The sequence below is a fragment of the Monodelphis domestica genome, chromosome 4, assembly GCF_027887165.1.
Source record: "Monodelphis domestica isolate mMonDom1 chromosome 4, mMonDom1.pri, whole genome shotgun sequence".
Lineage (NCBI taxonomy): Eukaryota > Metazoa > Chordata > Mammalia > Didelphimorphia > Didelphidae > Monodelphis > Monodelphis domestica.
Window position 1 is genome coordinate 6,199,112 of NC_077230.1, and position 27,753 is coordinate 6,226,864.

General features: G+C 40.5%; 1 protein-coding gene across 8 annotated transcripts in view; it reads right to left on the reverse strand.

Moving 5' to 3' along the window:
- The window catches only part of USP16 (ubiquitin specific peptidase 16), an 80,605-nt gene that overhangs the window by 18,426 nt on the left and 34,426 nt on the right, over window positions 1-27,753 (reverse strand). For 4 of the 8 annotated variants that reach the window (XM_056825979.1, XM_007493139.3, XM_007493143.3 and 1 more), the window contains 8 exons: window positions 13,180-13,282; window positions 12,496-12,674; window positions 7,605-7,708; window positions 6,517-6,620; window positions 4,004-4,191; window positions 2,367-2,462; window positions 1,241-1,371; window positions 957-1,044 (listed from right to left, as the gene is read on the reverse strand). In XM_056825979.1, coding sequence (XP_056681957.1) covers window positions 957-1,044; window positions 1,241-1,371; window positions 2,367-2,462; window positions 4,004-4,191; window positions 6,517-6,620; window positions 7,605-7,708; window positions 12,496-12,674; window positions 13,180-13,240 — 951 coding nt within the window. In that variant the 5' untranslated portion in view covers window positions 13,241-13,282. Of the gene's footprint in view, window positions 1-956; window positions 1,045-1,240; window positions 1,372-2,366; window positions 2,463-4,003; window positions 4,192-6,516; window positions 6,621-7,604; window positions 7,709-10,633; window positions 11,546-12,495; window positions 12,675-13,179; window positions 13,283-24,112; window positions 24,190-27,753 lie in introns of those variants that run through there. The other 4 variants (XM_007493145.3, XM_056825980.1, XM_001373193.3 and 1 more) reach the window with 3 other exon arrangements.

The following is a 27,753-nucleotide window of genomic DNA, read 5'->3' on the forward strand; positions in this document are numbered from 1 at the left end:
GCTCACGCAGGCTCCCGAGCGCCCTCTCCAGCCTGCTTACTGACGAGAGAAGAGAGCAAAGAGCCAGGACACCCAAGAACCGCGCCGGGCTTTCCCGCCGCACTGCCACCCAGGCAGGTGGGCCAGCCTCGCCCAAGCAATGGGACACCCTGGAGGGACAGAAGGCAACACGGGCCAGGCAGCCCCAAACCACCCTGTGCCATTCTCTCTATTCAGGCCTGACCCTGTGCGGAAGCCACATCTATTGAAGACCCAGAAAAGGATGTTTTAAGAAACCCTCCCCTTCCCTCTTGGAATCCAGCGCAGAAGAGCGGCAAGGGCGAGGCCGTGGGGGTCACGTGACCTGCCCAGGGCCACCCAGCTGGGCAGGGTCTGAGGCGGGACTGGAACCCAGGACCGCCCGTCTGTCTCTAGGCCTGGCTCTCCATCCCCGGCTGCCCCAAGAGAAAGTTCTTCCCACCCAACTCCTCGACACTGCACATGGTTCAATCTCAGAAACAGATGATTTTATCACTGGACTAACACTAAAGAAGGGGACCTTTCCACCTGACTTACAGCTAAAGCCTTCCATGTGTCACCTCCTCATTTGCAGGTGAATTCCCGGAGAGCGGGGGCCTGCCGAATTCTGGAGGGGTCGACCCGTGGCACGTGGGTGAGGGGGGGCGCTCAGAGCCTTTTCGGGGGCGTGCCCACCACCACCCAAGCACAGTTTGCCAGAGGGTTACCAGAAAGCCCGAGGGACAGGGGGCCGGGCGGCTCCCCTCCTCCTCTCCACCTGCCCCCTAAAAGGCTGACCATCACTGTGCTCTATTCATTCACAACGCTTCATGCAGTAAGCACTCAATAACTATTTTATCCATTCATTCATTGCCAACCTTAAAAATCTATTGCGAACACGACGATAAACAAATCAACAGACTATTAAAAAACCCAAATTTTACAATGAAAAGACTTACCTGGATTTCTTCTGCTCTCATTCCATCTAAGAGATACCGAAGCAGCTCCTGACTATCTTGCTGCTGAAAGCCTTTAAACCGCACTGCTCTATTCACATTAAAACAAAACAAAACAAGTGACTAAAACATGAAGCCACATCTACAACTTAAAGTCTTTTCCGTTTACTTTGATTTCTACTTACTCTAGACACCTCTTTGGGGAGACCCTAATTTCTACCTACAAAAATGGTTTATAGAGCGTGTCCTATTCATGTGCTTAATATACAATCTGAACGGGTACTCACTTTTTACAGACCTGAGAAAATAGCTCTTTGGGTGTCACAATTCCCCTCTTGGTTTCATGCATCTCATTAAGAAATTGGCACATGGCTGAAGTAAGAGGTCCTGGAGGCCCAAGGTTTATTTCTAGAGGTTCCTGAAGGCAAATAAATAAATAAATAAATAAATAAATAAATAAATAAATAAATAAATAAATAAATAAATGAATAAATAAATAAATAAATAAATAAATGAATGAATGAATGAATGAATGAATAAATAAATAAATGAATGAATGAAATTGCTTTTTTCAAATAACATTATTTAAAATATTAATAGCAACAAAGAGATGGAAGGGACCTTGGAAACCATCCCATCTCATGCCTTTTCCATCTTAGAATCAATACTGTGTATTGGCTCCGAGGCAGAAGAGTGGTAAGGGCTAGGCCATGGGGGTCAAGGGACTCGCCCAGGGTCACCCAGCTGGGACATGTCTGAGGTCAGATTTGAACCCAGGACCTCCTGTCTCTAGGCCTGGCTCTCCATATACTGAGCTACCCAGCTGCCCCCATGCCTTTATTTTATTGATGAAGAAACTTGAACTCAAAAACAACTTCTATGGTCACATAAGTGTCAGAGGCAGAATTCAAATCTAGACCCCTAAATACAAGCCAAATATGTTTCCTTATTCTACAATTTGTTCACTTTTACCTCATGCTATTATCTGGTTTTATAGTTTCATGTGGTGTTTATCTTCACAATTTTCAGTTTTTTAAATGCCTTTTTCATTTATATATTGTGTTCAGAATGCAATGAATAAAAACAAGATAAAGTAAAGCTAATGAGGTAATTCCTTTTATTTGTGAACAACTCATTTTTTGCATGTCTGCCAAGATATCTGCAAACATCAGTAGCATTCTTTAGTAGCATTCTCTAGTCTACAAGGTGTAAGACAAGCATAAAATAGGCATCTTTAAAAATTATAAGCAAGTTTCATAATTAATCAGTTGTTATTAACCTATAAATGTTACGAATTTAGGAGCCTAGAACATCACACTAAATATCCATACAAAAACTTTTAGAGTCTTAGAAGATGATATATTTATTTAAAGAAAGAAAATCCTCATTGTAAACACTAATAAAAAGACCTACTGTTAGGGACAAATCAGGTGATTCAATTTTCACTATTGTTCCAGACATTTTTACTTCTTTCAACAGTTCTCTTAGTACTAGTGTCTGTGACAAATTCTGGGAAAGAAAAAAGACAAATTACTTTAGTTGGAAAAGTAGGAAATTAACCAAAACAGAAAGCAAAAAAAAAAATTAGCACTTCATTTCTCATTACAATTTTATAATTGGATAATGTAAATTATAAAAGGAAAATAACAAAAGAATGACATGTCTAAAAATGTATAGCAATTTTATTTCCAAAATGGCAAAAGTTCCATTAGGTTCAGATATATCATATCTACCACATCAGATTATAAATGTATTTCTTAAAATTAAAATTATATTAGGATATAATAATTTTATTCTACTTTCACAAACATCACCCATCTATGAACCTTGAGGCATACAGGCATCCTTTTACATTTTAAACTCAGGAGATTAAATTTGATTCTCTAACGGACTGTTTTCCATTTAGCATTTTCTCAATTTGTTTAATGCTCAGCATTCCACCAATAAAATAACTTAGCAAGATTTTTCTCATAGTAGCACTAAATTTCCTGAACATGCCCACTTGAAACTAATAGTTAAAATACAAACTGACGGAAGGGTACAAATTAAAACTCCCAAAGTAATTTATGCCTCACTTATGAACAGTGCAAAGTCAATGTTTATTAATTTGTAACCTATTTAACATACGATCAATTAAAAATGTGATACCGATCTTAACAAGTGTGTAATTCTGTCTCACATGCATATTCAGTTTTTACTTTTTACTCCAACACTGACTTTTAGGTTCCAAGTTATTCATTAAAATTAAATTGTGAGCTCACAATTCTTATTTCCGTTTCGGTTTTTATTTTCATTCCAAGTTTGCCACAAGGAGCTTGATAAGGAAAAGTCTAATGCCAAATACTGATCAGGAACATACGCAACGTTGCCTAGGCCACCAAGAAGTTAAAAGTGATTTGCCCAGGGCCAGTATAAGTCAGCAGCGGAACTTGGCAAACCAAGATTTCCTGATTTTAAGCCAGCTGTCTTCTACCAAGCTGCCTCTTTAAATAAAAAAAATCTTCCAACTATGCTACTTGGTTGTAAATCATGGAAGACCAGTCTCTGAAGCCAGCTTTAGCCTAGCAAAAGGGCAATGGGAGAAACATGGGGTACACCTAAAAAGGCTAGAGCAAAATGACCAATACGTGAGCACCAGAAGCAGCATAAAAATAACGAGAGGTGAGTGACCGAAAAGCAAAGGCTAATATCCTGGGTACTCTATTACCACCTAAGTAATGCTGAAATATCAAGAGGAAGGATCTTAAATAAGCCCTCTATTCATGATTTGGGGGAATCATTGATGACAATGAAAAGATATGGATGGGTTATGATTCATACTCATGGACGGTCAACCCACATGTGATATCCGGGATCCCTCAAAGTATTAGAGGATTTAACATAAATGATACTAAAGGCAAAGTCACGCATGAAGTTACAGCAAAGTAAAGCATTTCATTAATTTATCTCATGAAATGCAACAAAATCCTTTCAAAAATATTGCACATTTTAACAAGCAAGCCCTTTAAAATGGTTAGCAGCATAACAATAAATATTTAACAGTTGATCACCTGCATAACTGCATTAAAGAAACACGTATTCCCCAAATTACTGAGTCCTTTCACAGTCATGTGAGCAGCAGCATTCAATGGAGAATTTTCTTTTGTCATGTTTTCCTTTTTCTCTCTCTCCTGTTCATTTTTACTGTCTTTTTCTAATTTTTTATTTTCAATTTCAGCTTTCCCTTGTTCTTTTGATGCTAAAAAAAAATACAGGTTTAAGCAGTATGTAAAGATCTGTTAATTACATAAAAGATTAATGAGAATGTAGCTATGTAGAAACTTGTGCATTTTAACATTACAATTCAATCGGATTTTATTGATTTTTTAGATTCATAGAATTTACTAATAAGTTTATCAAAGTACATATGAATTGATAATGCCTTCAATAGCTTTTTTACGTATTTCTGATGTCCCATCACAATACCAATGGGGATATTGTGGACCTCTTCTTAATTGAGCTCCCAAACCATAATCCCCTCCTATAATAAGTGGCCTCCATCTACATATATTGTGAAAACGGAGGCCATATGTCATAAGCTCCCTCATCTGCCATGGTTTAAAGCTCAGAACCTTCTTCTCCTCTGCTTTGGTGTCAGAGGACAAATTAGATTTCCTTTTCCCCTCTCCCCGCCTCTTGAATCTTTACTTTTCTTCCAGATTCTTCGTTACTGCCTACCAATAAAGTGAATAACAAACCAAAACAAAAAGTTCTAAATTTACAAACTCGCTGACTCCATTTCTGCATTTTCCAACAGCTACTCTGCTGGGTCTAAATGATACAAGAGCTTCACAGCTCTGGGTAGGCTACTCACTGGTGGCCACAATCCCCCCTTTCCGTTTCCTTTTCTGACTGTCTTCCTCCGCTTGATTGCCAGCTCCTTGAGAGCAGGGACTGTCTTTACATCGATCCCCAGGGCTTAGCACGCTGCCTGGCACACAGGACACACGATTATTCTTCAGCTCCTTCCTAATCTAGTTTCTAAACCGTTTCCTCTACGATCACAGAATGGCCCGAGTCAAAGGCCTCTTCTCAGTCCTTTGGTCTTCAGACCTCTCTGCAGCATTCACACCACTTTTTCTCTTCCTCGGCGCTCTCAGTCTTCGTTCTGGCTGCTGCTTGTCCAGGCAGACCATCCCAGAGTGCTGAGAGGCTCCTCTCTCCTCCAGGCCCAGTTCGGATGCCACTTCCTCCTCTGTCTAAGCTTCTCAGACACAGTAAGAGCTACTGCCCAACGGCCGCCTCAGATTCTCCTGGGGCACCTTGTCTAGATCTCCGTCAGTGTACCTTGATCGTATCTATCTTGCATCAAAGCTACCTGTAATTATGTCACATGATACCCTCCATTAGGCCACAAGGAACGTGAGGGCAAGATGGTGCCACTGATTCTCCTTGAGGACTAGGACAATGCTGCCTCTTCCACTTTCGTCCCAGAATTGTTGTGGGGACTATATAAAAGGGAGTCGTTTTTCTTTATTTTTAATTTGTTGAATTGAAGCGAATGTATTAAATGGATGTAAGCACCAGCCTTGACACTGAGCAGTATGAAGATGCATGTAAATTGGTGCCTTTCATTCGGACTGATTCTTTTTATTTATATAAACCCTCAACTTCTGTCTTAGAGTCAATGCTGTGTATTGGCTCCAAGGCAGAAGAGGGGTAAGGGCGAGGCCATGGGGGTCAAGTGACTTGCCCAGGGTCACACAGCTGGGAAGTGTCTGAGGTCAGATTTGAACCCGGGACCTCCTGTATCTAGTGGTTCTCAATCCACTGAGCTGCCCAGTTGCCCTTTAGACTGATTCTGTATAAATGGGCAAGGCTCTTCTTGAAAGATGGTGAAGAAAGCAGACAAAAAAGTAACAAGAGAAAATTTAAAAAAAAAATAATGCAACTATTCTAAGAACCAATTCTGTGAATTGGCAAAGGGAAGTCAGCAGACCAGAAACTTCCAAGACAATTTCATGGCCATCTTAATTTTACCACTAAAATGCAAATCACAAAGTTCAATAAAATACCATTCACCAAAGATGGCACCTGTGGTCCAAATATTCCGTGAACAATGACTCATTGTTTTAATACAAAAAAATGACAACAAAAAATAACATAAGGCAAACTTCTGCAATTGTCTTATTTTCACAGTTAGCATTTTTACTCATTTAAATAAAATTATACACAAAATGAAGAGGAGTCAGGAAACAAGTGAATATGAATACAGAGGATACATATTGTTCCAATGAATGTATTGGTACTTTGTAATACCACGACTTACAGTCTGATTTTAACAGGACCTCGTAAATTCTGCATAAGGTAATCTTCTCTTTGTTATTCGAGATAAGAACATTTTTTCACATGAGATAATTATAACCCAGAACACCCACAGCACAACGTTAAGGACTGTATTGAGTCCCATATAATTACAATTCAATATTTAATGACAAAGAATTAGATCTAAACCTTATGCATAAGATTCACCCGCCTGCTTAAGTGTAGAGCAATATTAAATATATCCACTGTAAAACTTTACCTTGTCTTGAAGTTTTGACATTGATTTGTTTTCTAATATAATCCACAAGTTGACCCAATCGATCTGAGCTGCTATATTGGACCTCCTCATCACACAAGTAACACCTGCCTCCCAAAAAGTGCCAGAAGAGAACAATGACCAAAAACAAAACAAAATAAAATAAAACAAAAAAACCCAAATCTCATAGGTCTTAGAATTAAGACATTAACTTTAGATGCTAAATCTTATAAAGAATAAAAAGCATTGTGGTCGGATCACATAAACAATTTTTAAAAATGCCATATACCCTGAATAAGCTGTTCTTATTATCAAGCCTGTCGAGATTTCAAAAACACATTCTAACAAAAATCCAAACCCAACTTATTAGTGAAATGATGATTTAAAATGAAAAATGTTCATGAGTTTTGTATAAACCAAATTCAAGGCAAAGGTAACACCAATATATTTATCAGATCTTACAGTTAAGTACTGTATGGAGAGTGAATTCTATTTGAAAAGCCTGCGATGAAAAATTACTTTAAAACATTACACTATAAAGAGGCAGCTAGGTGGCTCAGTAGACAGAACCAGATCTGGAACAGGGAGCACTTGGGTTCAAATCTGGCCTCACATACTTCCTGGCTGTATGATCCTGGGCAAGTCACTTAATCCCAACTGTCTAGCCCTTAGCACTCTTCTGCTTTGGAACTGATACTTGTATCAATTCTAAGACAGAAAGTAAGGGTTAAAAAAAATCTATACTGTGCACCTAAACACGTTAGAATACTATGTAATTTGTGCTTGTTTCCCTACAAGAATATTGTTGAAACTGTCATTTATTCTCAACATCTCTGAATTTTTACTTTTCTTTAGGGAGCTCTGATCCCTCACATATAAACTACGTAAACAATGGTTTTTCATATTTTTTCTGCAAAGTAGAGTAACATTAACTAAAAACAATTAAAAATAATTATTTCATAGTGTACCACACTGAAATATATTTTGCATAAAGTTAACTGTTTATTTCTTAGACATTCTTCAAATAAATTTATCCTCGCTAGTTCAAAGTCTTTCGCAATCAAATATGTTCAATAGTTCCCCAAACTCACCACACACTCCAGTTGTACAAACTAAGAACCAAACAGTGGGGCTCTGATCTTGGTGTCGTATAATGCTTCAAAGCATGCTGTTCTTGAGAATATCTGCCACAACCCTAATTAAAGTAAGAAGATGGAAATCATAAAATGTTAGGCACAAGCTAGCATGAACAAGGAACTGATAACTTGGGTAATGATGGGGAGTCCCCACATTACACTTGCTGTTTAAAAAATGGAATGTTAAGATTTCAATTCTTTATAAAACTTAAGAGTCTCCTGTGTACGTCGGGCCAAAACACACGTTTGAGGGAAAAGTTATTATGAAAAACGGCAGATACAGAGTCCCGTAGTATAAAGGAGGATTTTTTTTTGGAAGGAGGGTGTTGTGAAGAGGTGTGGTAATGATAAAAAAAAGGAAAGAAAAGAGGATGAGTGAAACATTTTTTTTTAATTAGGAAAAAGAGCAAAAGTGGACATAAGAAAGCAGGGAGGTTTTAGTGGCAGATTAAATTTGGTATGTACTGAAAAACCAAGCTGTATGTAGATCAGTGGCTTTAAATGCAATCCTTTTTTCTGTAGTTTGTATGTGGAAATGTTCATGTATGTTGCTGATTATCAAGTTCATTTTATTTATGCACACACATGTATACATGTTCTTTATATATGTTTACATACATATGTGCATGGAGATATAGGAAAGAAAAAGGTCTTGCACTACAAGTACTTCTCATAACCATTCCCTCCTTCCCATTTCTCTTTCATCTTAATTTAAGTCATCCTTATCTTCCATTTATCCTTCTCAATTCAAGGCAATAAATATTAAGTGCCCACTATAAATAAAACCCTAAGCCAAGTACCAGGGATTCAAAGACGAAAGTGAAATAGTTTCTGTCCGCAAGAAGCTTATGTTAGATTGAGAAGAAGCCTACAACCACTTAAGAAGTAATCCAAAGTATGGCATTCTGAAGAAAATGTCAGCCTCTGGGAAGCAGGAAAAGAATAACAGAAGAGTCGCTCCTTTGCACTATGGGCACGAAAGGATTCTAAGAGGTAGAGAGAGGTAAACGGGAACGATATACGTACATTCCTGGCACAGAAGTGCTTCATGCCAGTGAAAAACAGAGAAAATGTCAAGTTTAAAGAACAACTAATAGAAAATTTTGTCTAAAACAAAGTACACGAAAGAGAATGACATAAAAAGAAGTCCAAAAGCTCGGTGGGAGCCAATTTTGAAAGATTAAATATCCAATTAAGCAGTTTATGTATTTCATCCTAGAGCAGGACTTCTTAACTTTTTGTGTGTCGTGAACCCCTCTGGCAGGTTGGCAAAGCACTGGAGGCCCATTTTCCAAATAATATTTTTAAATGCCTAACGTATGTAGGATTACAAATTCACGGACTCCCAGTCAAGAATACTACTGGAGTTGTGTTTTAGAAACATTGATTTTTTTAAAATCCACCTTATTTTTTAAATGTATGTATAATCTATTCCCTTACTGCTCCCCAGGAAACAACAAAAGTAACATTCATTATTCTTAGTCCAGCAAAAAATAATTGTTAAAAAACCCCACATTGGACATGCCTTGATGTGTCAGGCTCACTGTTAAGTCCATCACTTCTCCAGTGGCAGGTGAATGGCATGCTTCATCTTTAGTCTTACAGACTCATGTTTTATCCCTTCAGTAGAGCTCTAAAGTCTTTCAAATATTTTTCATGAGAGAAAAACCTCTAGGACGGTATTATTACATAGTTCCCTTATTTCTGCTCACCTCACTATGAATCAGTCCAAAGGTTTTTCTATGGACTTCTAAACAATTCCCTTGATCATTTCTTATGGCACAATGATGTTCCATTGCATTCATATACTATAATTTGTTTAGCCATTCCCAATAGGGGCTTCCTTAGTTTTCAATTTGGGGCTGCTACAAAGAAATGTTATTTTTGGCAACTCTATGTTGGAAGGGTTAGAGGGTCAAACCTGGAAAAGAGGCTCTCTTACCAGGACAGGCAAAGAGAACCTGAAAGAGGTAATGGCTGGGGGAGTGGGGAGATGGGAACAGGGTTGAGATTTCTGTAGAGATAGAAATCTACACACAAGCATAAACATATATATATGTCACGTGTATATTCGGTCGTCTCTCAAGTTTTGTCGATTCTGTCGCTACAAAAATGGACCCTCCAACCTTTCCAATGCAACAGCCGGTCCCAAGAAACAGCTGTCTTCACTGCCTGGACTAAAAAAGGGAACAAATTCAATTTACCTTGGATATTCCACGTGCTACGGCAGCTAACTATCTAAAATAGTGGTTCTGAGCTTGTTAGGGAGACTCTTTACTTCCTTACCCCCTTCCTTCACTTCTTTCACTAAAAGTCATCACAATGGGGGAAGAAGGAAATATATGAATTAAAGTGAATTCAATTTCGATAATTGTATCACCCCTTGAAATGAGTTTATCTGATAACAAGCTACCAAGAAAGAGAACTGATAGCACAGTTATGAAATACTGTTTGATTGTTGGAAAAATACTATTCGTGGAGCAGCATACATACTCTTCCCTAGGGGAAGGCAATAAAATAAATGAAATTACTATAATGATTATTCACTACAGGTAAAAGACTACTGCTAAAGCTGAGTTAACACAACTTATGGGGCACAAACAATTTAGAAATTATAGTAAAGGATAGAAAATGTATTTTTGCAAATATAAAATTTTCAGAAATAATGTTCTGAACCTACATTATCCTATGAATCAAAGTTCTCCAAATTGCAGTTATAGTGAACAATCATTCATTAGGTAAGGTCCTGCTCTATGGCTCAGTAGAGTGCCAGGCCTGGACTCAGGAGGACCGGGGTTCAAATCTAGCCTCAGATACTTCCTAGTTGTGTGACCCTGGGCAAGTCACTGAACTTCAACTGTGCAGCCTTAGAACGGATGTTTAGTATTGATGGAAAGTAAGAGTTAAAAGGGTTAGTAAGGTTTCTTAAAAGCTCAGTAGGGAGAAAAACAAAATTAAATCATTTTAGTTCCCTGCTTTCTAACCTTGGGCCTGTTTGATCTTGGACTGGTAGAGGTCCATAGCGACTGACAGACTATTGCTGATCTTGATTTGCTCATGTAGTTGTCACTGACAGAGAGCTTCAGTTGATAACGTTGGCAGGAGACAGACTATTAGAAACCCCTCTTTATTAGAGCTTATCGAAGAGCAGGGACAATGGGAAGGAAAAGGAAATGAGAACGGGAGGAAACAGACTGCCCTGAAGTCTAAGATTTCTGCCTAAAAAGCCCAGATGCCAATCGGCCTGTCACAAGACAGCCTCTCGCCGGCCAAAATCCGGCCTGACCGAACTTGCTCTCTCGAATAACTTCCGGGGTGTTCTACAAGGACTTCAGCACAGGGTTTCCTTGACCCATAAGAACAAAATCCTCCGGCGACTTTTCTCTCGGTCATAATGAAAGTCCGTTTGTGCTCGTGCCACAGCAGCCTCCCCTGACCGTGAGGCTTCTCTCGTCTGAGGAGACAGCGCCACCTCCTGGCTGGTTTTCTCCCTTTCAGAGAAAAAGCCCACCCTGACTGTTAACTTGCCAAAGTCCAGTGTCTCTACTCTTCCCAGAGGCATCTCGGGAAAAGCCCAGACACCTCCTCTCCGACAGTAAGCTTCCCAGAGAGTGAGTCCGGTACTCCTAACTGCCCTCTCCTTGGGGGTTCTGGGAATTCTATCCCTCTGACCTACTCAATATTCTTGTCATTCTGTCTCTTGACTGAAGATCTTATTTTTAAAAACCTAGAATAACTAATTACTCTTTAATTAACTAATTAATTTTACAGGCCTTTTTCTAAAACCAAGAATGGTAGTGAATTCTGTATTGCCCAGTACTACTAACCATTTTTAAGAAAATAATATATTCCAGTGATTCATGTTGACCTACAGAATGATTATAAAAACAATAATGAAGTCCAAGACTCACTAACAACTTCAACAATGGTTCCTTTAAAAATTTTACTCTATTTTTAGGAAAATATCTCTTCGACCCATTTCAAAAAAGGATTCTGCATTACCACATCAAATAATAACTGAAGAAAATTAAGAGTACTACCACTTTAATTCCTAAAATTACCTTGAATTGAACTCAGAAATTCAGATTTCCTTCTGAGTTAGTATAAAAGTTTTAATGAAAAGAAAAGTTGTTATCTCTGATACAGTCAGCCCCTGGCATTCTTCCAGGATATTTACTGCTTATCTTTAAGCCCCACAAGTTAATGTGGTACCATCCCCAAAAGACACATCATCTGTCCTTGCCTCTATTTGTACAATCAAGGGAATTTTGATCTCTTCCAAAGGAAACAGTCAATCTCTGATTTCCTAGCAAAGATTATAAAATGCAGAGGGTCTCATAAAAGATCTTGAGTCTCATGTGAATGGCAGCCCATCTTTTTTAGTATAACCAGTTGTAAATATTCCTGCCTCAACCCTATGACATTATCACTTTTTTTCCATGCCTACCAAGACTCCTTCTCTGTTGTGTGTCAAAAAAGACAGTTTTCTCCTTCTCACTGGGGTTTCTGGCTTTACTGAAGTTGCCAGTCTGACCCCACTTTTTTTTTTAAACAATTATACCATTACTGGTAATAAACTGGTTTTGCTCAGAGACCTGTACTTCAGTTTACTTTTATTTTTAATTGCCATGTAATTCACATTTATATATGTTTTAAACTTGGTAGGGAATATTCTTTACAACAACCTTGTGGTTTACAAGGATTATTATCCCCAATTAACAGATGACAAAATTAAGGCTGTCAGAGATTAAGGGAACAAGACTACACAGTTTTAAGGCAAGATTTGAATCAAGGTCTCATTACTCCACTCTAACATGCTACCTCTTAAACAAAGTTAAAATAATACCTGATGGCCACATTTAAGACACAGCCAGATTGAAGGGTTTTCTTTATTCTCCCCTTCAGGTTTATCATTTGTCCTGTTGTCAATCTTGCATTCTTGGCAAACGTTCCATTGCACATTCATCAAAGACTTTTTCAAACCACTTTGTTCTAATCCTTTTTTAATATGTCTGCATCGAGGTTCTGTTTAAAAAAAAAATCATTAAAGAACAGATATATTTTGTTAGTAGCAGCTTTACTTTTAAAATGTCAATCACACATACAAAAAATTCAAACTCAAGCTTCAAAACTTTCTTTCTGGCATATGAAAAATAAATCCAAAAATAATTACACAGCACATTGTCAAATCCTTTTATAGAAGTTGAAAGAGAAAAATGAATCAGATTATATAAATATGCTGCAGAATATGGAAATTTAAAAAAATCTTTTAAATACCATCACAAAACCATGACTTTATTTGTATGGAGTATTTTATTAACAATGAAATTTTTATCATATTTAAAATGTTTTAAAAATAATTTAGACCAAACTTATAATTTTAAATAACACACAAAATATGAAGTTCTGCTATTATCTTTCTAGAGTCAATGTTTCATTCTATTTCAGTAGAGAAATAGTGAAAAACAATGCATTTTTGGACATAAAAATTATCCCATCCAATCAATAAATAAAATCCAATAGACTATACCTAAAATTTCAGAATCATCATCAGCCAGTACAGTTTTTCCCTTTGTACGTTTCTTTCCCATGTTAGCGCTCTGCAGATTACCTAATAATGCATAAAGAATCGCCTAGAATATAAGAGAAAGTTACCATACAAAAATGTGAGTATAAAGATATAGATATCTTCTTTGTGAAGCAGAAATATAACCAAGCTATACCTAAAACACAGTAATTTATATTCTGACAGTGCTTTCTAGTTCATAAAGTACTCTCACATATATTATCTATTTAATCCTTACATATGAGAATTATTATTATTCTCATTTTATGTAACTCTACAGCTAAACTTAAATGACTTGCCTAAGGTTACAGGACTAATAAGCAAAAGATGCCTATGCCTCCAGATTCCCAAATCAAATAGTCTTTCAACTATATCACTCAGTCCTTGATAAAAGGCCTTGCTGAAAATGACACTTTAAAATATAATTTCTTTTTTAAGTGCTGGCTTCCCTAGTAGCCTCTGTGATCCTCTTGGGGAATGCAAACTAAAATTTTCATCAGACTCTGAAAACTAAGAAAAATTTGGAAGATAAAGTTTAAAATATCACAAAATAAATTCTAAAACCAAATAATGTTGAATTTGATGATATCTGAAGTTGCTTTCTATTCCACAGTATGCATCTTCCTACAAAACAGAATGTGGGAAGTAAATCATTTAAAATGTACTCAAAGATTCACTCCACAGAACATTCAGGGTTTCATTCTGTAAGGGAAGATGCTCCTTTATGCAATATCCAGCTTAATCTCAACCAGAGAGGCCAGAAATTGTGAGAAAGGAGAGGTCTGGTCTTGCCCCACTCAGAATTTCTAGGGATGTTCTAACTAGAGAGTAAAGAGGGAACAGAACCAAGCAAGACTTATAGTCACAAAATGTAAAATAAATAATTTTGACTACATCAAATTAAAAAGGTTTTGTACAAACAAAACCAATGTAACTAAAATCAGAAGGGAAGCAACAAATTGGGAAGCAATCTTCATAAAAACCTCTGACAAAGGTCTAATTACTCAAATTTACAAAGAGCTAAATCAATTGTACAAAAAGTCAAGCCATTCTCCAATTGATAAATGGGCAAGGGACATGGATAGGCAGTTTTCAGCCAAAGAAATCAATACCATTAATAAGCACATGAAAAAATGTTCTAAATCTCTTATAATCAGAGAGATGCAAATCAAAACAACTCTGAGGTATCACCTCACACCTAGCAGATTGGCTAACCTGACAGCAAAGGAAAGTAATGAATGCTGGAGGGGAGGTGGCAAAGTAGGGACACTAATTCATTGCTGGTGGAGTTGTGAACTGATCCAACCATTCTGGAGGGCAATTTGGAACTATGCCCAAAGGGCGATAAAAGACTGTCTGCCCTTTGATCCAGCCATAGCACTGCTGGGTTTGTACCCCAAAGAGATAATAAGGAAAAAGACTTGTACAAGAATATTCATAGCTGCGCTCTTTGTGGTAGCAAAAAATTGGAAAATGAGGAGATGCCCTTCGATTGGGGAATGGCTGAACAAATTGTGGTATATGATGGTGATGGAATACTATTGTGCTAAAAGGAATGATGAACTGGAGGGATTCCATGTGAACTGGAACAACCTCCAGGAAGTGATGCAGAGTGAAAGGAGCAGAACCAGGAGAACATTGTACACAGAGACAGATACATTGTGGTACAATCGAACATAATGGAGTTTTCCATTCGTCTCAATGCAATGTCCCTGAACAATCTGCAGGGATCTAGGAGAAAAACACTATCCACAAGCAGAGGGCAAAAGGTGGGAGTAAAAACACTGAGGAAAGGCAACAGCTTGACTATAGGGATGGAGGGGATATGATTGAGGAAAGACTCTAAATGAACACCCTAATGTAAAAACCAATAACATGGAAATGAGTTCAGATCGAGGACACATGTGATACCCAGAGGAATCATGCATCGCCAATGGGAGGGGGGGAGGAAAAGAAAATGATCTTTGTTTCTAATGGATAATGTTTGAAAATGACCAAATAAAATAATGTTTAAAAGGAAAAAAAAAGGGGGGAACAGAACTGAACAAGGTCTGCTACCCTATTCCATCCAAAAGGGCAGGCAAGGATACAGCCTGGCCCAAGCAGAGACCCAATCCAAAAATAAAAGCTGGAATCATCTTGAAAGCTAGCTGATAAGATCACTAAAAAATTAGAGAGAAAGGAAGAGAGCCATGACACCCTCATGCATAAGGGAAAAATAAGATGATGAGCCAACAAAACAATCTGAAAAGGAATTATTAGACAAGTAAGAGAATAAAAAGAGGTCACTGTCATGAAAACTGAAAAAGAAATATCTAAAAGAACTGTTTAATAATATAAAAAACCAAAAAGGTTAAAAGTTATGAGATCTGAGAAAAGGATATAAAGAAAGTGAGAGAAAAGAGAAAAATCTATGGAGAGAAAGTAGAATGTAAATAACCTTTCCTAAGAGTGTGGCTATAAAAGAGAAAAAAGCTACAGCAAGAATTTTCTTATTCTCCTATTCCATTCTTATTGCTGCTAATTGGATGTAATGTGTGTCAGTCCAGGAGGATGTGGTAGAGGACAGAGGAAAGATCAAATGCTTTCTTTAGCACTTACAGCTCCCCATTCTCCCTGTCACCATCCCTGTCCAAGAGCAGGCTGGACTCTAGCATCTTTCTCTCCTTCCCCTTTCATTTCAAGAATAGGAAGGATGCTCCCCATACACAGGTCCCATGGTCCTCCCACTTCCACAACTTCTTTGATTAGGGGTATGAAGGAGGTCTCGTATTCTGTCTCAAGTTCTTTGCTTGGTGGTACAACCTTTGAAGATTAGGGGCTGCAGAGCCCTCCCACCCCCATGTCTGGGTGGAAGAAGCTGAGGATTTTAGAATCACAGTGACCTGTAGAAAGAGATGTATAGCTACAATTTGCTTAGGAATTGATGGGAGGGTAGTGTTTAAAGATCCAAGTGGCATACTCTCTCTTCCAAACAGGAACTTATTGATTCTCCTTCCAGATAATGGTGCTAATTTGGACCTTTCTAACTTCAGCCTGCCTCTGGCAAAGTCCCAGGCTGTGGTAGTTATTGTTATTGCCTAGGGTTTTTCAATTATACTTAATGCTGCTGCGAATACTTTTGTGTGCAGATGAATTTTCTGAAAGGTGAAATTTGATAGGAATATAAAGTCCTGTATACAGATTAAATATTTAAAAACTTAAGACAGTGATGGTGAACCTATATCACAAGTGCCAAAGATGGTACGCACTCTCTGTGGACACATGGGCACCGTCTCCCAAACACCCCCCACCCCCCAGTTTGAGGGACTCAGGCAGAGCTGCTCCCCTCCCCCCTCCACTGTGACAGACATTCTTTCAAATCACCTGCCCCTATGCCCAGCAGCCCAATGGGAGCTCAGAGTTGGTAAGATGAGCGGCTTGGGCCACTCTCCTCCCCCTCTCCCCCTGTGCTTCTCATCACCCTCTGCCCCGCAGCCCAATGGGAGGGCTTCCTTCCTACCATATGGAGTAAGGGGAGTAAAAATGGAGATTCGAACCCCGAACTTCAATCCCCAGAAGTCCTTGCTCTAGTTCCCAAGATGCCCTCTCATCTCACTGAGATCCCCACCTGGGCGAGATCAAAATTTCTATTTAAATTGGCTGTAAAGCCTACTGAGGTCTCTCTTCCTGCTTCCGCTTCCAAGCACAGGCTTCTCTCGAGATGTAAGTGAAATCGAATGGGCCGTTCGACCCTCCTGGGCACGTGCTTTCTTATTTTGTACTTTCTTTATTGCTAAATCTTAAATAAACCTCTAAAAATATAATACTTTTTATTACTAGAAACTAAAATTTTAATCATAACGGGGGTGGGGTGGGGCACAGCCCTCAGTCTCTGGGGGGCTGGCAAGGCATTTGGTCTAGGGGGTGGGACGGGGGCCTGGAACTCCATCTCTAAAAGGTTCGTCCTAACGGAACTAAGAAGATGAGAAAGACAGCGTTTTGGTTTCTTTTAAGATTTGCCATCTGTAGTGCACTGGTTCAGAATGACCTACCTATGTGAATCAGATCCCTAAAATAGAATATAAATTTCAAATGTATTAATACAAGCATAATGTTTAGAAGAAGGGAAATGAGGGAAATATCCTAGTGTGTTTCACCTCAGCCAAACAACATATTAAGCTACTGTGAGAGCAGAAGAGCTGAGGAGGATGGAATGTTGAGAGAGGAGCAGACAGCTGGAGCTGAAGCAAGGCACCTTGGAAAAGGGCCCGGAGAGGGAAGGAGCTTTTGGTGGGGGACCTCGGGGACAGAGGTGGACTCTCTGGACTGCTTGAGACCCACCGAAAGCCAGCCCAAAAGACTGCCCTGGAAGACTTGATCTGGAACCCTGGTGTTGCCTGTCAACCCGTAGCAGGGGAACTTCTGACCCCTTCAGGCCTGAGGGGTCAAGGACTCGGACCTGCACTCTTGCCTGCCTCCATCCAGGCCCAGCCATACCTAGATACCATCGTGACCTCAAGGGCAGGGGAGTCCTTGGGTCAGGGAGAAGGGGGCTTTCTTTGGGCCTGTACCACTCCCCAGCTCCTCCCACCTCATCAACATTAAACGGCATCGGATGAAGGAAGACTATTATTTCAAGGGGGCGCTGAGGGAGCTGGAGTGGCGAGGCAGCCGATCAGCCCCCCTGCGCTGTCAGTGGGTCGGAGGGGAGGCTTCTGTCCCTGGGCGACCCGTGCTCATCATTTCCACCATCCAATAGGGAAGACCGCCATCGCTGGCCTGTTCTCTGGAAGCCCGTCTTTCCCACGGATTACCCTTTTGTCCCGATTCCAGTGAGGGCTGAGGGAGAGGTCCTGGCAGGCACATTGCGCCCAGACGTCTCTCCTCCTCACTATTCCAAGCTAAAGGAGTGAACCGCTACTAAATTACAGGTCCAATGCGGGATACACTGATACGGGGCAGCCAGGCCTTTCGAGAAGGCGGCCAGAATGGTGAGAGCTCCCAGGTTCTGACAGAATTGTCTGAAAGGTTCTCCTCGAGAAAGAAGGCTTCTGCCTGGCTCCGTCTTTCCTCTCTCTCCAATTCATCCTCACATACATGATGATGCTTTTCAAATACTTCCGCCTCCCAGTTCCTTAGCTTACTCGTTTCTAGGACCTGCCGCTACAGCAGCTCTTCGCTGTGGTGGCAAATGGCGGGACACACGGTGCTCCACGTTAGTAACAGAATACTACTGTGCTATAAGAAATGGTACGCAAGACGACTTCAGACGAAGCTGGGAAGATCTGCGGGAACTGACACGCAGTGAAATGCGCATCACTGGGAGAAGCCTGTACACAGCAACAGCATCATTGGACACGGATTACGTGTGAAAACTTGGCTACTGTCAGCAATGCTGGGATCGGGGACGATCCTGAAATACTAATGATGGGGAACGCGGTGCAGCTCCAGAGAAAGAACGGTCGGAGTCGTCTGCCACATCCGGGTATTTCTGGCTTTGTTCTGGGGTTTGGTTATGTGTGACTTTGCCCTTACAATAGTGACCGATATGGAAGTGTGTTTTGCATGACAATAAAAAAATGGGGAAAAAGTCTTCACTCGATCCATTCATCCCTGCTAGCTAGAGGCCCATTACTTCTCTACCCTTTTTGGGAGTTCCTGAGAATGATGCCTATCATCCTTTCCTCTTAACTTTCTACAAGCTTTTGGCCTCATCCCTTCTTATTGACTTCTGATCTGCTCTTTCCAAAGCTACCAATGATCTCTTCATTGCTAAATGTAATGGGCTTTTTAAACTGGTCTTCACCCCTGCTGGCCTCTGTGTAAACTGACATTACTCATCACCTTCTTTGATCTCTTCTCTCTAGGCTTTCATGACACTATTCTCTGCTGGTGTTCTTCCTCTCCCTCAGTCTCCTTTGTAGAGGGACTCTTGCATCTCTTCTCCCTCTACTATTTCATTTAGTTATCTCATAGGCTACCAACAAGTCAATGATCATCTCTATATTGATGCTTACGTATCCAGCCTTAACCTCTCTGCTGTCTTCCAGTCCTGCACATCTCCAGCTGCCTACTGGACATCTGGAATAGGATATTTCACAACTTAAACTCCTCATATGTAAAGCAAACTCATTCTCTTTCCCCCAAAACCTTCTCTTCCTAACTTCCCTAATCCCTTGAGGGTACCACAGTTCTCCCAGTCACCCAACAATGCAACCTAGGTGTCCTGCTTAACTCCTCAGGCTCTCACCTTCCTTTGCCCTCCACCATATCTGACTGGTTGGCAAGTCTCGCCTCGTTTAGTAACATCTCTCATATACATCCCCTTTAATCTGACAGCGCTGGCCTCATCACTTCACGATTGGCATATTACAAAAGACTGCTGATGGGTCTCCCTCCACAACCTCCAACCTCAATCCCTCCTCCACTCAGCCGTGAAAGTGATCTTCCAAAAGTGTCAGTCTGGTTATGTCACCTCCCTACTTATGAACGTCAATGGCTCCTTATCTACCTCCAGGCTCAAAAATAGCATCCTCTGGCTTTTGAAGTCCTTTGTAAGCGGCTTCGGCTTCTTCCGCCACCTTTCCAGTCTTTTTCACTCATTACTTATCTTTACGCACATGACATCCGATGACACAGGCCTCCTCACTGTTCCTCACAGAAGATACTCCACTTCCTGGCCCTAGACATTTTCACTCACAGTCCACCATGCCTAGAATCCTCTCCTTCCTCATTCTACCTCCTTATTATTCTGGCTTCTTCTAACATGAGCTAAAATTTCAGCGTCTACAAGAAGCCTTTCCAAATAATCCTTCCTGTTAGCGCCTTAGCTCTATTGATTATTTCTATTTATTCCCCATTAGACTGGGAGCACCTTGAAAGCAGGGACTAGTTTTCTTACCTCTTCATCTCCCCAACACTGAGCACAATAGCTAGCCTATAAGAGTAGCTTAATAAATGTTTACTGAGTTTTAATGCTGGGAGGATAAGGCTTGATCTACATCTATAGCTCTGGTTCTATAACAACCGGGTAGAACTTAAAAGAGGAGCAGATTTTTGATCAAACATAATAAACATCTCCCTAACTTTGCTGCTGTCCAAAAATAGGATGGTGCTGCCTCAGGAGATGATGAGTTCCTCAGCAGTGGAAGCTTTCAAAAGGATGGAGTCTGGGTGGCTATGTGGAGCAGTGGATAGAGTCCCATGTCTGGAGTCAGAAAGACCTGGGTTTATATCTGGCCTCGGACACGTTCTAGCTGAGTAACCCTGGGAAATCACTTAACTCTTATTCTCCTGTCTTGGAGTTGTGATGATGACAAAAAGAGTTTAAAAAAAAAAACAACCAACAACCACAAAGAGTTAAATTAAATTCGGGCAGTCAGGCAGCACAGTGGATAGAGCACCAGGTCTGGAGTCAGGAGGACTTGGGTTCTAATTTGGTCTCAGACACTATCTTGCTGTGTGACTCTAGGCAAGTCAGTTAGTCCCAATTGTCAGCTCTTGCCATTCCTCTGCCTTGGATTTGATACTTAGTAGGGATAGAAGCTAAGTGTTTTAAAAGGGGGGGATGGGGTGGAATCTGGATAAACAATTTAAAATGGATGTTATAAAAGCAATTCATATCTTGTGAAAAAACTGAAACATTTATTCAGTGTCATGATTAGCATAATATTTAGCAATTACATTTATTACAGTTAGCAATTAAGAATAGGAGAACAAAAATAATCAAACGACATTAAAATCTGATACTTTCCAGAGATCAGAATGAAAAAATAACTTATTATACAATTAATAATAAAAACAATTCTGTATTTTTTTGCTCATGCAGAGAAAGTATTGTCTAAAAAATGTCTTGTAGCAGCTAAGCCCTGTCGCCAACCAATGTGCTTGGCTGGGTTCACAAATCTTTTGTCATCTGTAGCTTCCCTGTCACTTCACGAGTTCTCTCCTGTGATATTGTTTCCTAACAGCAATTAAAAACTTCTGCCACTGCTGTAACTAGTGTCACTACTGGAACCACTATAGCCAAAATATAGGTAAAATATTGGACACTAAAGGGTTAGAATTCTTGCCTCTGCATAAAGGGAACCCCTCCTTCCCAGGGTTGTGATACTAGGATTACTTAAGCCACAGGGCTAATGAGGACCCCTTGGAGTAAGTGGGATCTTAGCAGATAAGGAAAGGGTAAAGAATAGTGGGTAAGGTTTCTTTAAGGCCAGACAGAATAATCTTGGGAAGGGTGCCTGTTGGAATTCTAGGTAGCCTGAGTCAGTTGTTTTTCCAATTGCCAATGGTCTCCTGGAGGTTTTTTCCCCTAGGAGAAAGCTGGTGTTTCTGTTCCCTGGAACACTGAAAAAACCCAGTGGCAGGTGAAGGAGGAAAACAGGTTAGAGTTTCTGAAATAAGCTTGTGGGAAAATCAACAGAAAAGAGAGAGAGGGAGGCAGTTTTTCCTCTGTGTGGTGGCTAAGAGGGCCAAACCATTTTGAGGCCTATTTAGGCCAAAAAGCCTAGCGAGACCCAGAAGGGCTGTTAGTGGGCAGAGAGAGCAAAAAAACAAACTGATTTAAAGATGAAGAAGATCTAAGGAGATAGAAAGAGACTCTGTTTTTCCTGTGTGGCCAGAGACAGAGGCAGCCATGTTTGAGGCCTGTTTAAGGCCAGAAGCCTGATCTGGTCTGAAGAGAGGCAGCTGGCAGATTTAGAGACACACATAGGCAGTAATAACTTGTTTATAATTTAGATCCCTGTTAGATTTAGGGAATCAGTGCTAATCCTCAACCTTTCCTTACCTTTCCTCAAGCCTTTTCCAATAGTAATTAGAGGGTTGTTTTGTTTGGTTTTTACATCTGTCTCCAACAGTTATCCTTGCAGACCCAAAATAGTTATAATTTACAAGTAGTAAAATGAGACTGTATCCAATTTCCCTCCCTTAACAGTTCCTGGCCATTCTTATTTATGACAGTCTTTGCAACATTATTTCTAACGTAGGGATTAGAAGGGGTAAGGATGAATGGAGGGAGAGAAGAGGGAATGGGATAGAGTGAAGAGGCTGTCCTTCCCCTCCCTTCCTTTCAGGGGGAGACAGCCAAGGCCTGTCTCCTTGAGAGAGGGAGTATGTTTCCTCAGAATGTTTCTGGGAGATGGAGGACAGGAGACCAGAGAAGGAAGTCTTAGTGAGCTGACAAGATGCTCCCCTCTGAGGAGCCTTAAGAGACAAGGTGATTTCCTCATGCCTCTGCCTTCTCTGGGGACATCAAAGGTCTGTTCCTTGAGTCTGGCAGTCTTAGATCACTAGGATCCAGAAGCCAAACCCCCTTTTTTGGGGAGAGGGGTGACCCTCCCCAAAGGATTAACCTCCTTTACTATTATAAAATTGGCCCAGACTTAGATCTTGAGTAACATGGGGTTTATTTGGGTTCAAACAAGGAAGGGGTGGTAAGGGTATCAAATGGGAGAGTGGTACAGGAAATGGGTGATCAGGAAGCTCTACAACTTGTCCCCTCCAGCAGCTTGGCCCTCCAAAGTCTGGGGTTCAAGGCTTCTCAGCCTTGATTCCCCCTTCTTGCCAACCGCTTGTCAGCCCCTGCTCTCAAGCTAACTAACTTGAATTAGGGGAGACCAGGGGTAGGTAGGGGAGCGAGATAGAGAGGGAAATCCTTGAAGGGGATTTCGGTGGACGGCTTCCTTCAAAGTCCCAGTCCAGAAAGAGACAGTCGGTCTCCAGGGAGACAGGCTTCTTCCCAGCCTAGTTCCCTCAGGCTCCCGGCTGGAAGTGAGGTGGCCAGCTCTTGCTCCAAGCTTCTGAGTCTCTCAATGGAATTTTCAGTTTTTTCTTCTTGCTCCTCCCCCACTCTCTCTGCAGCTGATCTCTGTCAGAGACTGCTCTCTTGCTCAAAGTGGACTGTCTCTCCTCCTATCTTACAGTGAACTTTCTGCTCGTCTGAGCCAGCCCATTAGCGTGGCTGGGATGCTCCAAACACAGGTCCCAGGTTAAGAGCCCTAAGAACGTGACCCAGAACTAAGGGTTGCAGGTCTGGGTCAGAGACTTTGATTGGTTCCTGAGACCAGCGGACAGGGAAAGGAAGTGACAGAGAGAAAGAGGACTATAAAAAATGAGACTGTCGAGGAGACAGAGTTCTTCTGGGGAGGTCTTGTCTGGGGGTCTGTGATTCCACACTGGTGCCTTGGGTGGAAGACACTCGTGGGCTGGTAAGATTAGGGTGGTAGGCTAGAAAATAGTGTTTCATTTCCTTCCCTCCTTATTTCTTTCTTAGACTGTATTTATATTAAAATTAAATTGTTAAAATCTACTATCATCCTCAGGACTTAAGGGTTAATTATTTTATAAATGGCGACCATAACAATCTTTTTTAAACGAATATATTTCCAAACCAATTACTAAATATTGCATTGAGCATATTACATAACACATGAAACACAATACATAATGTTAATTTTCAATATTACATTTGGCAGACCACGAGGTTTTGACGATTACCCTCAATCCTCTCCAATTTTCTTCACTTTTTACTCTCCTTAAGTTAGTTCGTTAGTAGCTAATCCTGGAGCTCAGAGTGTTTACTTCGCTCTGAGTCAGTAGAGCAGTTTTTGAATAGACAAAAGGACAAATCAGTCGAAGGTGCACAGCCATTGGTCTGTCCACCCATCCTGCCACTTTGCCTGCAAGCTTCTCTTCTACCACTTCTCCTGCTGCTGCCTCCCAACCACAGCTGATTGCCCAGGAGCCATTTGGAAGCATCTTGTTTTTCCTGCTCAGAAGAGAGAGGTCTAAATCCCCCTTTCTCTTAAACTGATAACAGGTGGATAGCTCTTGTTTGCTGCAGGCCAGGTAAGTCTGGGGTTTTTTTGTTTTTTTTTTTAAAGCAACAATTAGCCTCCCTCAAGGCTTTTACCTGGGAGAATGCTTTCACAAATCCTGACTCCTTGCCTCCAGGAACGCAATTCTGTCCCTATGAGCGAAGCCCAGAATCCTAGAGTATTGGAGGAAGTTAATAAGTTTAGTTCAGTCTTTTTTTTTTTGTTATTAGAAGGTATTAATTATTGGGCTAAATTAAGAAAGTTTAGCCTTATCTTGCTCCTAGAAGTTTACTCTTCCTTTCCAGAACCCCCATGTGTCTCTAGCATTAGCTTAAGTAGGAGATGGAACACCAAGGGAGAGCAGTCAGAGAAGGTAACGAAAACTACAACTGCTCCCTTAACCCTAAGAAACTTTCAGAGCCTACTAAGAGAAAAATCCCAACAGCCCACAGCCTGTACTCTATACCCAAACCCTTTCTGCCCTCCTAGTCCAGTTCAGCAAAGCATCTCCCTGCCAAAGTGGCAGTAGAGGCATATGGCTGCCAGCATTTTTACCTCTAGGGAGGAGGGGAAGGAAGAAAACTTTCAAACCTCTTAGCTAAATTCTGGCTATACCACTAGGGTTTTTTGTTTGTTTGTTTGTTTGTTTTTTTGCCTACAAAAAAGTGTGTTTTATTTTGCCTAAAATAGAAAACTATTGCTTTTTCTTGCTTTCTCTCCCAAATTTAGCCTTCAGCTAACCCTTTTATTCAAAAACTAGTTAAGTAGGGTGTGTCTGTATTTGAACCAAATTTATTTTCTATAAAGTCTTTATTTAGAACAACCCCACCCACTAGCCTTGTGAGGCTATAACCCCTAGCCAGTACATACTAGGGAAGTGCCACCTACATACAGGAAGTAGAATTGTAAGAAATTAACAATCAGATTTAAAAATAAATAGGGGATTGAGTATGGTGCTGAAAAGTATAGCCCACACTCTGAAAGAACAGTTTCCTGCCCATCTGAAATACCTCCTGTTCCCAGAGAACTTTACTGAGTTCAAACAGCTCACAGTTTCAGAATGGCTTTATTTAGTACTATTCCTGGGTGCACTTAGGCTAATAGGATACATTAGAGTTTATCTATTTCTCCTAAAGAAAAAAACAACAGAAAGTTAGTTTGATTAATCCCCAAGACTCAGATTAAAAAAGCTTGAATAACCTCAAGATTCAGAAAGGAGATTCATCTTCCTATACCCCCTTTCCATCTAAGCCTACCCAGCCTCTGCCTCACCCTGACCACCCTTGCTCTTGCCACCTTCTCTCTTACTTTGCTCAGCTTTTCCCCACACTGCTCAAACCCATCCTTTCCTCCACTTCTTCCCCTGTCCCACCCTTCCTTTCCCCATTCTTCCTCCCTCCTGCCTCTACCCCTACTAAATCTCCCTCTGCCCTGCCTCTTCTTCATCCACCCCTACCTCTGCCCCTCCCCACCCACCTCCTTACTGCCCCTCCTCCCCACCCCAACCCTGCCCCCAATTATCTCTGCCTCACCACCAACTGCAACCTGATCCTTTTACCCTACCTCCCCACCCTTAGACCAACCCCTCCCTCTCAGCTCACCCACACCTCCTCCTCCTCTTACCTACTCCATTGCAATCCAAACAAGCCAAGCAGCAGAAATCAAAATTAATTCCATTAAATTCCTATTCCTCTTAAGGGAAGCACCCACTTATGATAAATGTGGAGATTTAGTAACCAATAGGCACCATACGTCTTTTATTTCCTAAGATATTGAGAGATTCAAGGAAAATACCCCTTCCTTTGAAGAAAAGACCATTGTTCTTATAAAAGAGGTAGAAAGTATTTGCCGCACTTATGATCCCATGTGGATTGACGTGGAAAATTTGCTCCAAGCCTTTTTAACAAAGAGAAAAAAATAAAATTGTTTCTCTTCTTAATCGGGTCGAGGGAAGGAGAACAATTCATTGGCCACAGGAAGACCCAAAATGGAACTTGAATAAAGAGGAAGACTACTTAAAACTATGCTAGGCTAAGAAGGCATTACTAAAAGGAATGAGAGCTTGTTCTGATAGGCCTGGTACATTGACAAAATTCAAAAATCTTTAGCAGAAAAATGATGAAAATCCCTCCCAGTTTATGGATAAATTTATTGAGGTGGAAGGTAGATATAGAGACCTGGATCTTTCCAGAGAAAAGGATGTTAGACAAGTAAGAAGGCAGTTTGTGAAAAACTGTTGTAAAATGGTCAAAGACTATTTTAAGACTAAATGCCCAAACTTGGCTAATATGGGTTTTGAGGAATTAAGAAGAATAGCAGTTTATACCTTTACTGGCCAAGAAAGGAAAGATAAAGAAAACAATGACTTAGTGGAGGCATTAAGGAAGGAAATAAAAGCTTTAACTGAAAAATTTGAAAAAGAAAAAAGCAAATCAAGGAGTGGCAACAGCCCCTTTGCAGGAATCAACAAATCAACCATTATTGTGTTACTTCTGTGAAAAAGGGGGTCACATAATGATGAACTGTAGGAAGTGGAATAAGACAAATATAAATAATAACTTTAGAAATAATAACAAATATAAATAATTCAAATGAGGCAAATGATAACACACCAAAATACCCCAAATGGGGCTGACCCACACTATACTAAGGGGGGAAAATCCCCCTCAATGTAGGGGACCCCAGAGAAATGGCTAAGGATCTTTATGAAGGAGTGAGAGGGGTGTAAGGGCTCTGAAATCTGAGAGAGAAACCTTTGATTTCCCAGACTCTAATGTTTTGACACTAGTTATCTCAGACCATTCTCCCCTGCCTAATAATTAATCTTATGTAACCCTGAATGTTGGGAACACGTATTATGACTGCCTCTTAGATGCTGGAGCTCCCAGATCAGTATTAGTGAGTAAACCTGATTCTGAATGTAATTCTATTGTCCCTTTAAAAATGTAGTAGGTGTACCAGGTGCACCTCTAATCCCAAAACTTTCCCCTCGAATGGTGTCTGTGGGACCCGTCTCAGTGGAACATTCTTTTTGTTTTAATGCCTGGTTCCCCTATAAATTTGTTAGAGAGAGATCTTTTATGCAAACTTAGAGCCATAATAAGATGCTCTCAAGATGGCTCTATGATGCTAGAATTGCCTGAGGAATCCTTAAATTTGCTTCCTGCATTTATTTTTAGACAGTCAGGAGCTGAAGGAACCTTCCACCTTTTGAAATCCCAGCTGATCTACCTGAGTCTCTCTGGGCCACATCTTCTTCCAATGTAGGCCTACCCAAATCAGCTGCTTCTGTTCAATTAAGACAAAAGGTGGTCCATCTCCTTCCATTCCTCAGTATCCCCTATCAAAAGAGGCAATTGAGGGAATCACCCCACTGATAAATTCATTAATTGTGCAAGGAATAATAATTAAATGCAAATCTGAATATACCTTATTCTACCTGTTACAAAGCCAAAATTAGGGGTAGATGGAAAACATGTCTATCGATTTGTACAGGATTTAAGGGCTGTAAATAATCATCTTATAAAGACACCCTGTGGTGCCCAATCCAGCCACAATTATCTACTCTATTCCCAGCACAGCCACATATTTTCCTGTGGTACATCTGTATTCGGCATTCTTCTCAATCCCTATTCATAAAAATTCCAGGAATATATTTGCCTTCACTTAGAAAGGCTCCTAGAGGACATGGTACCAGCTTCCATAAGGGTTTGTAGGTGGTCCAACCTTGTTCTGA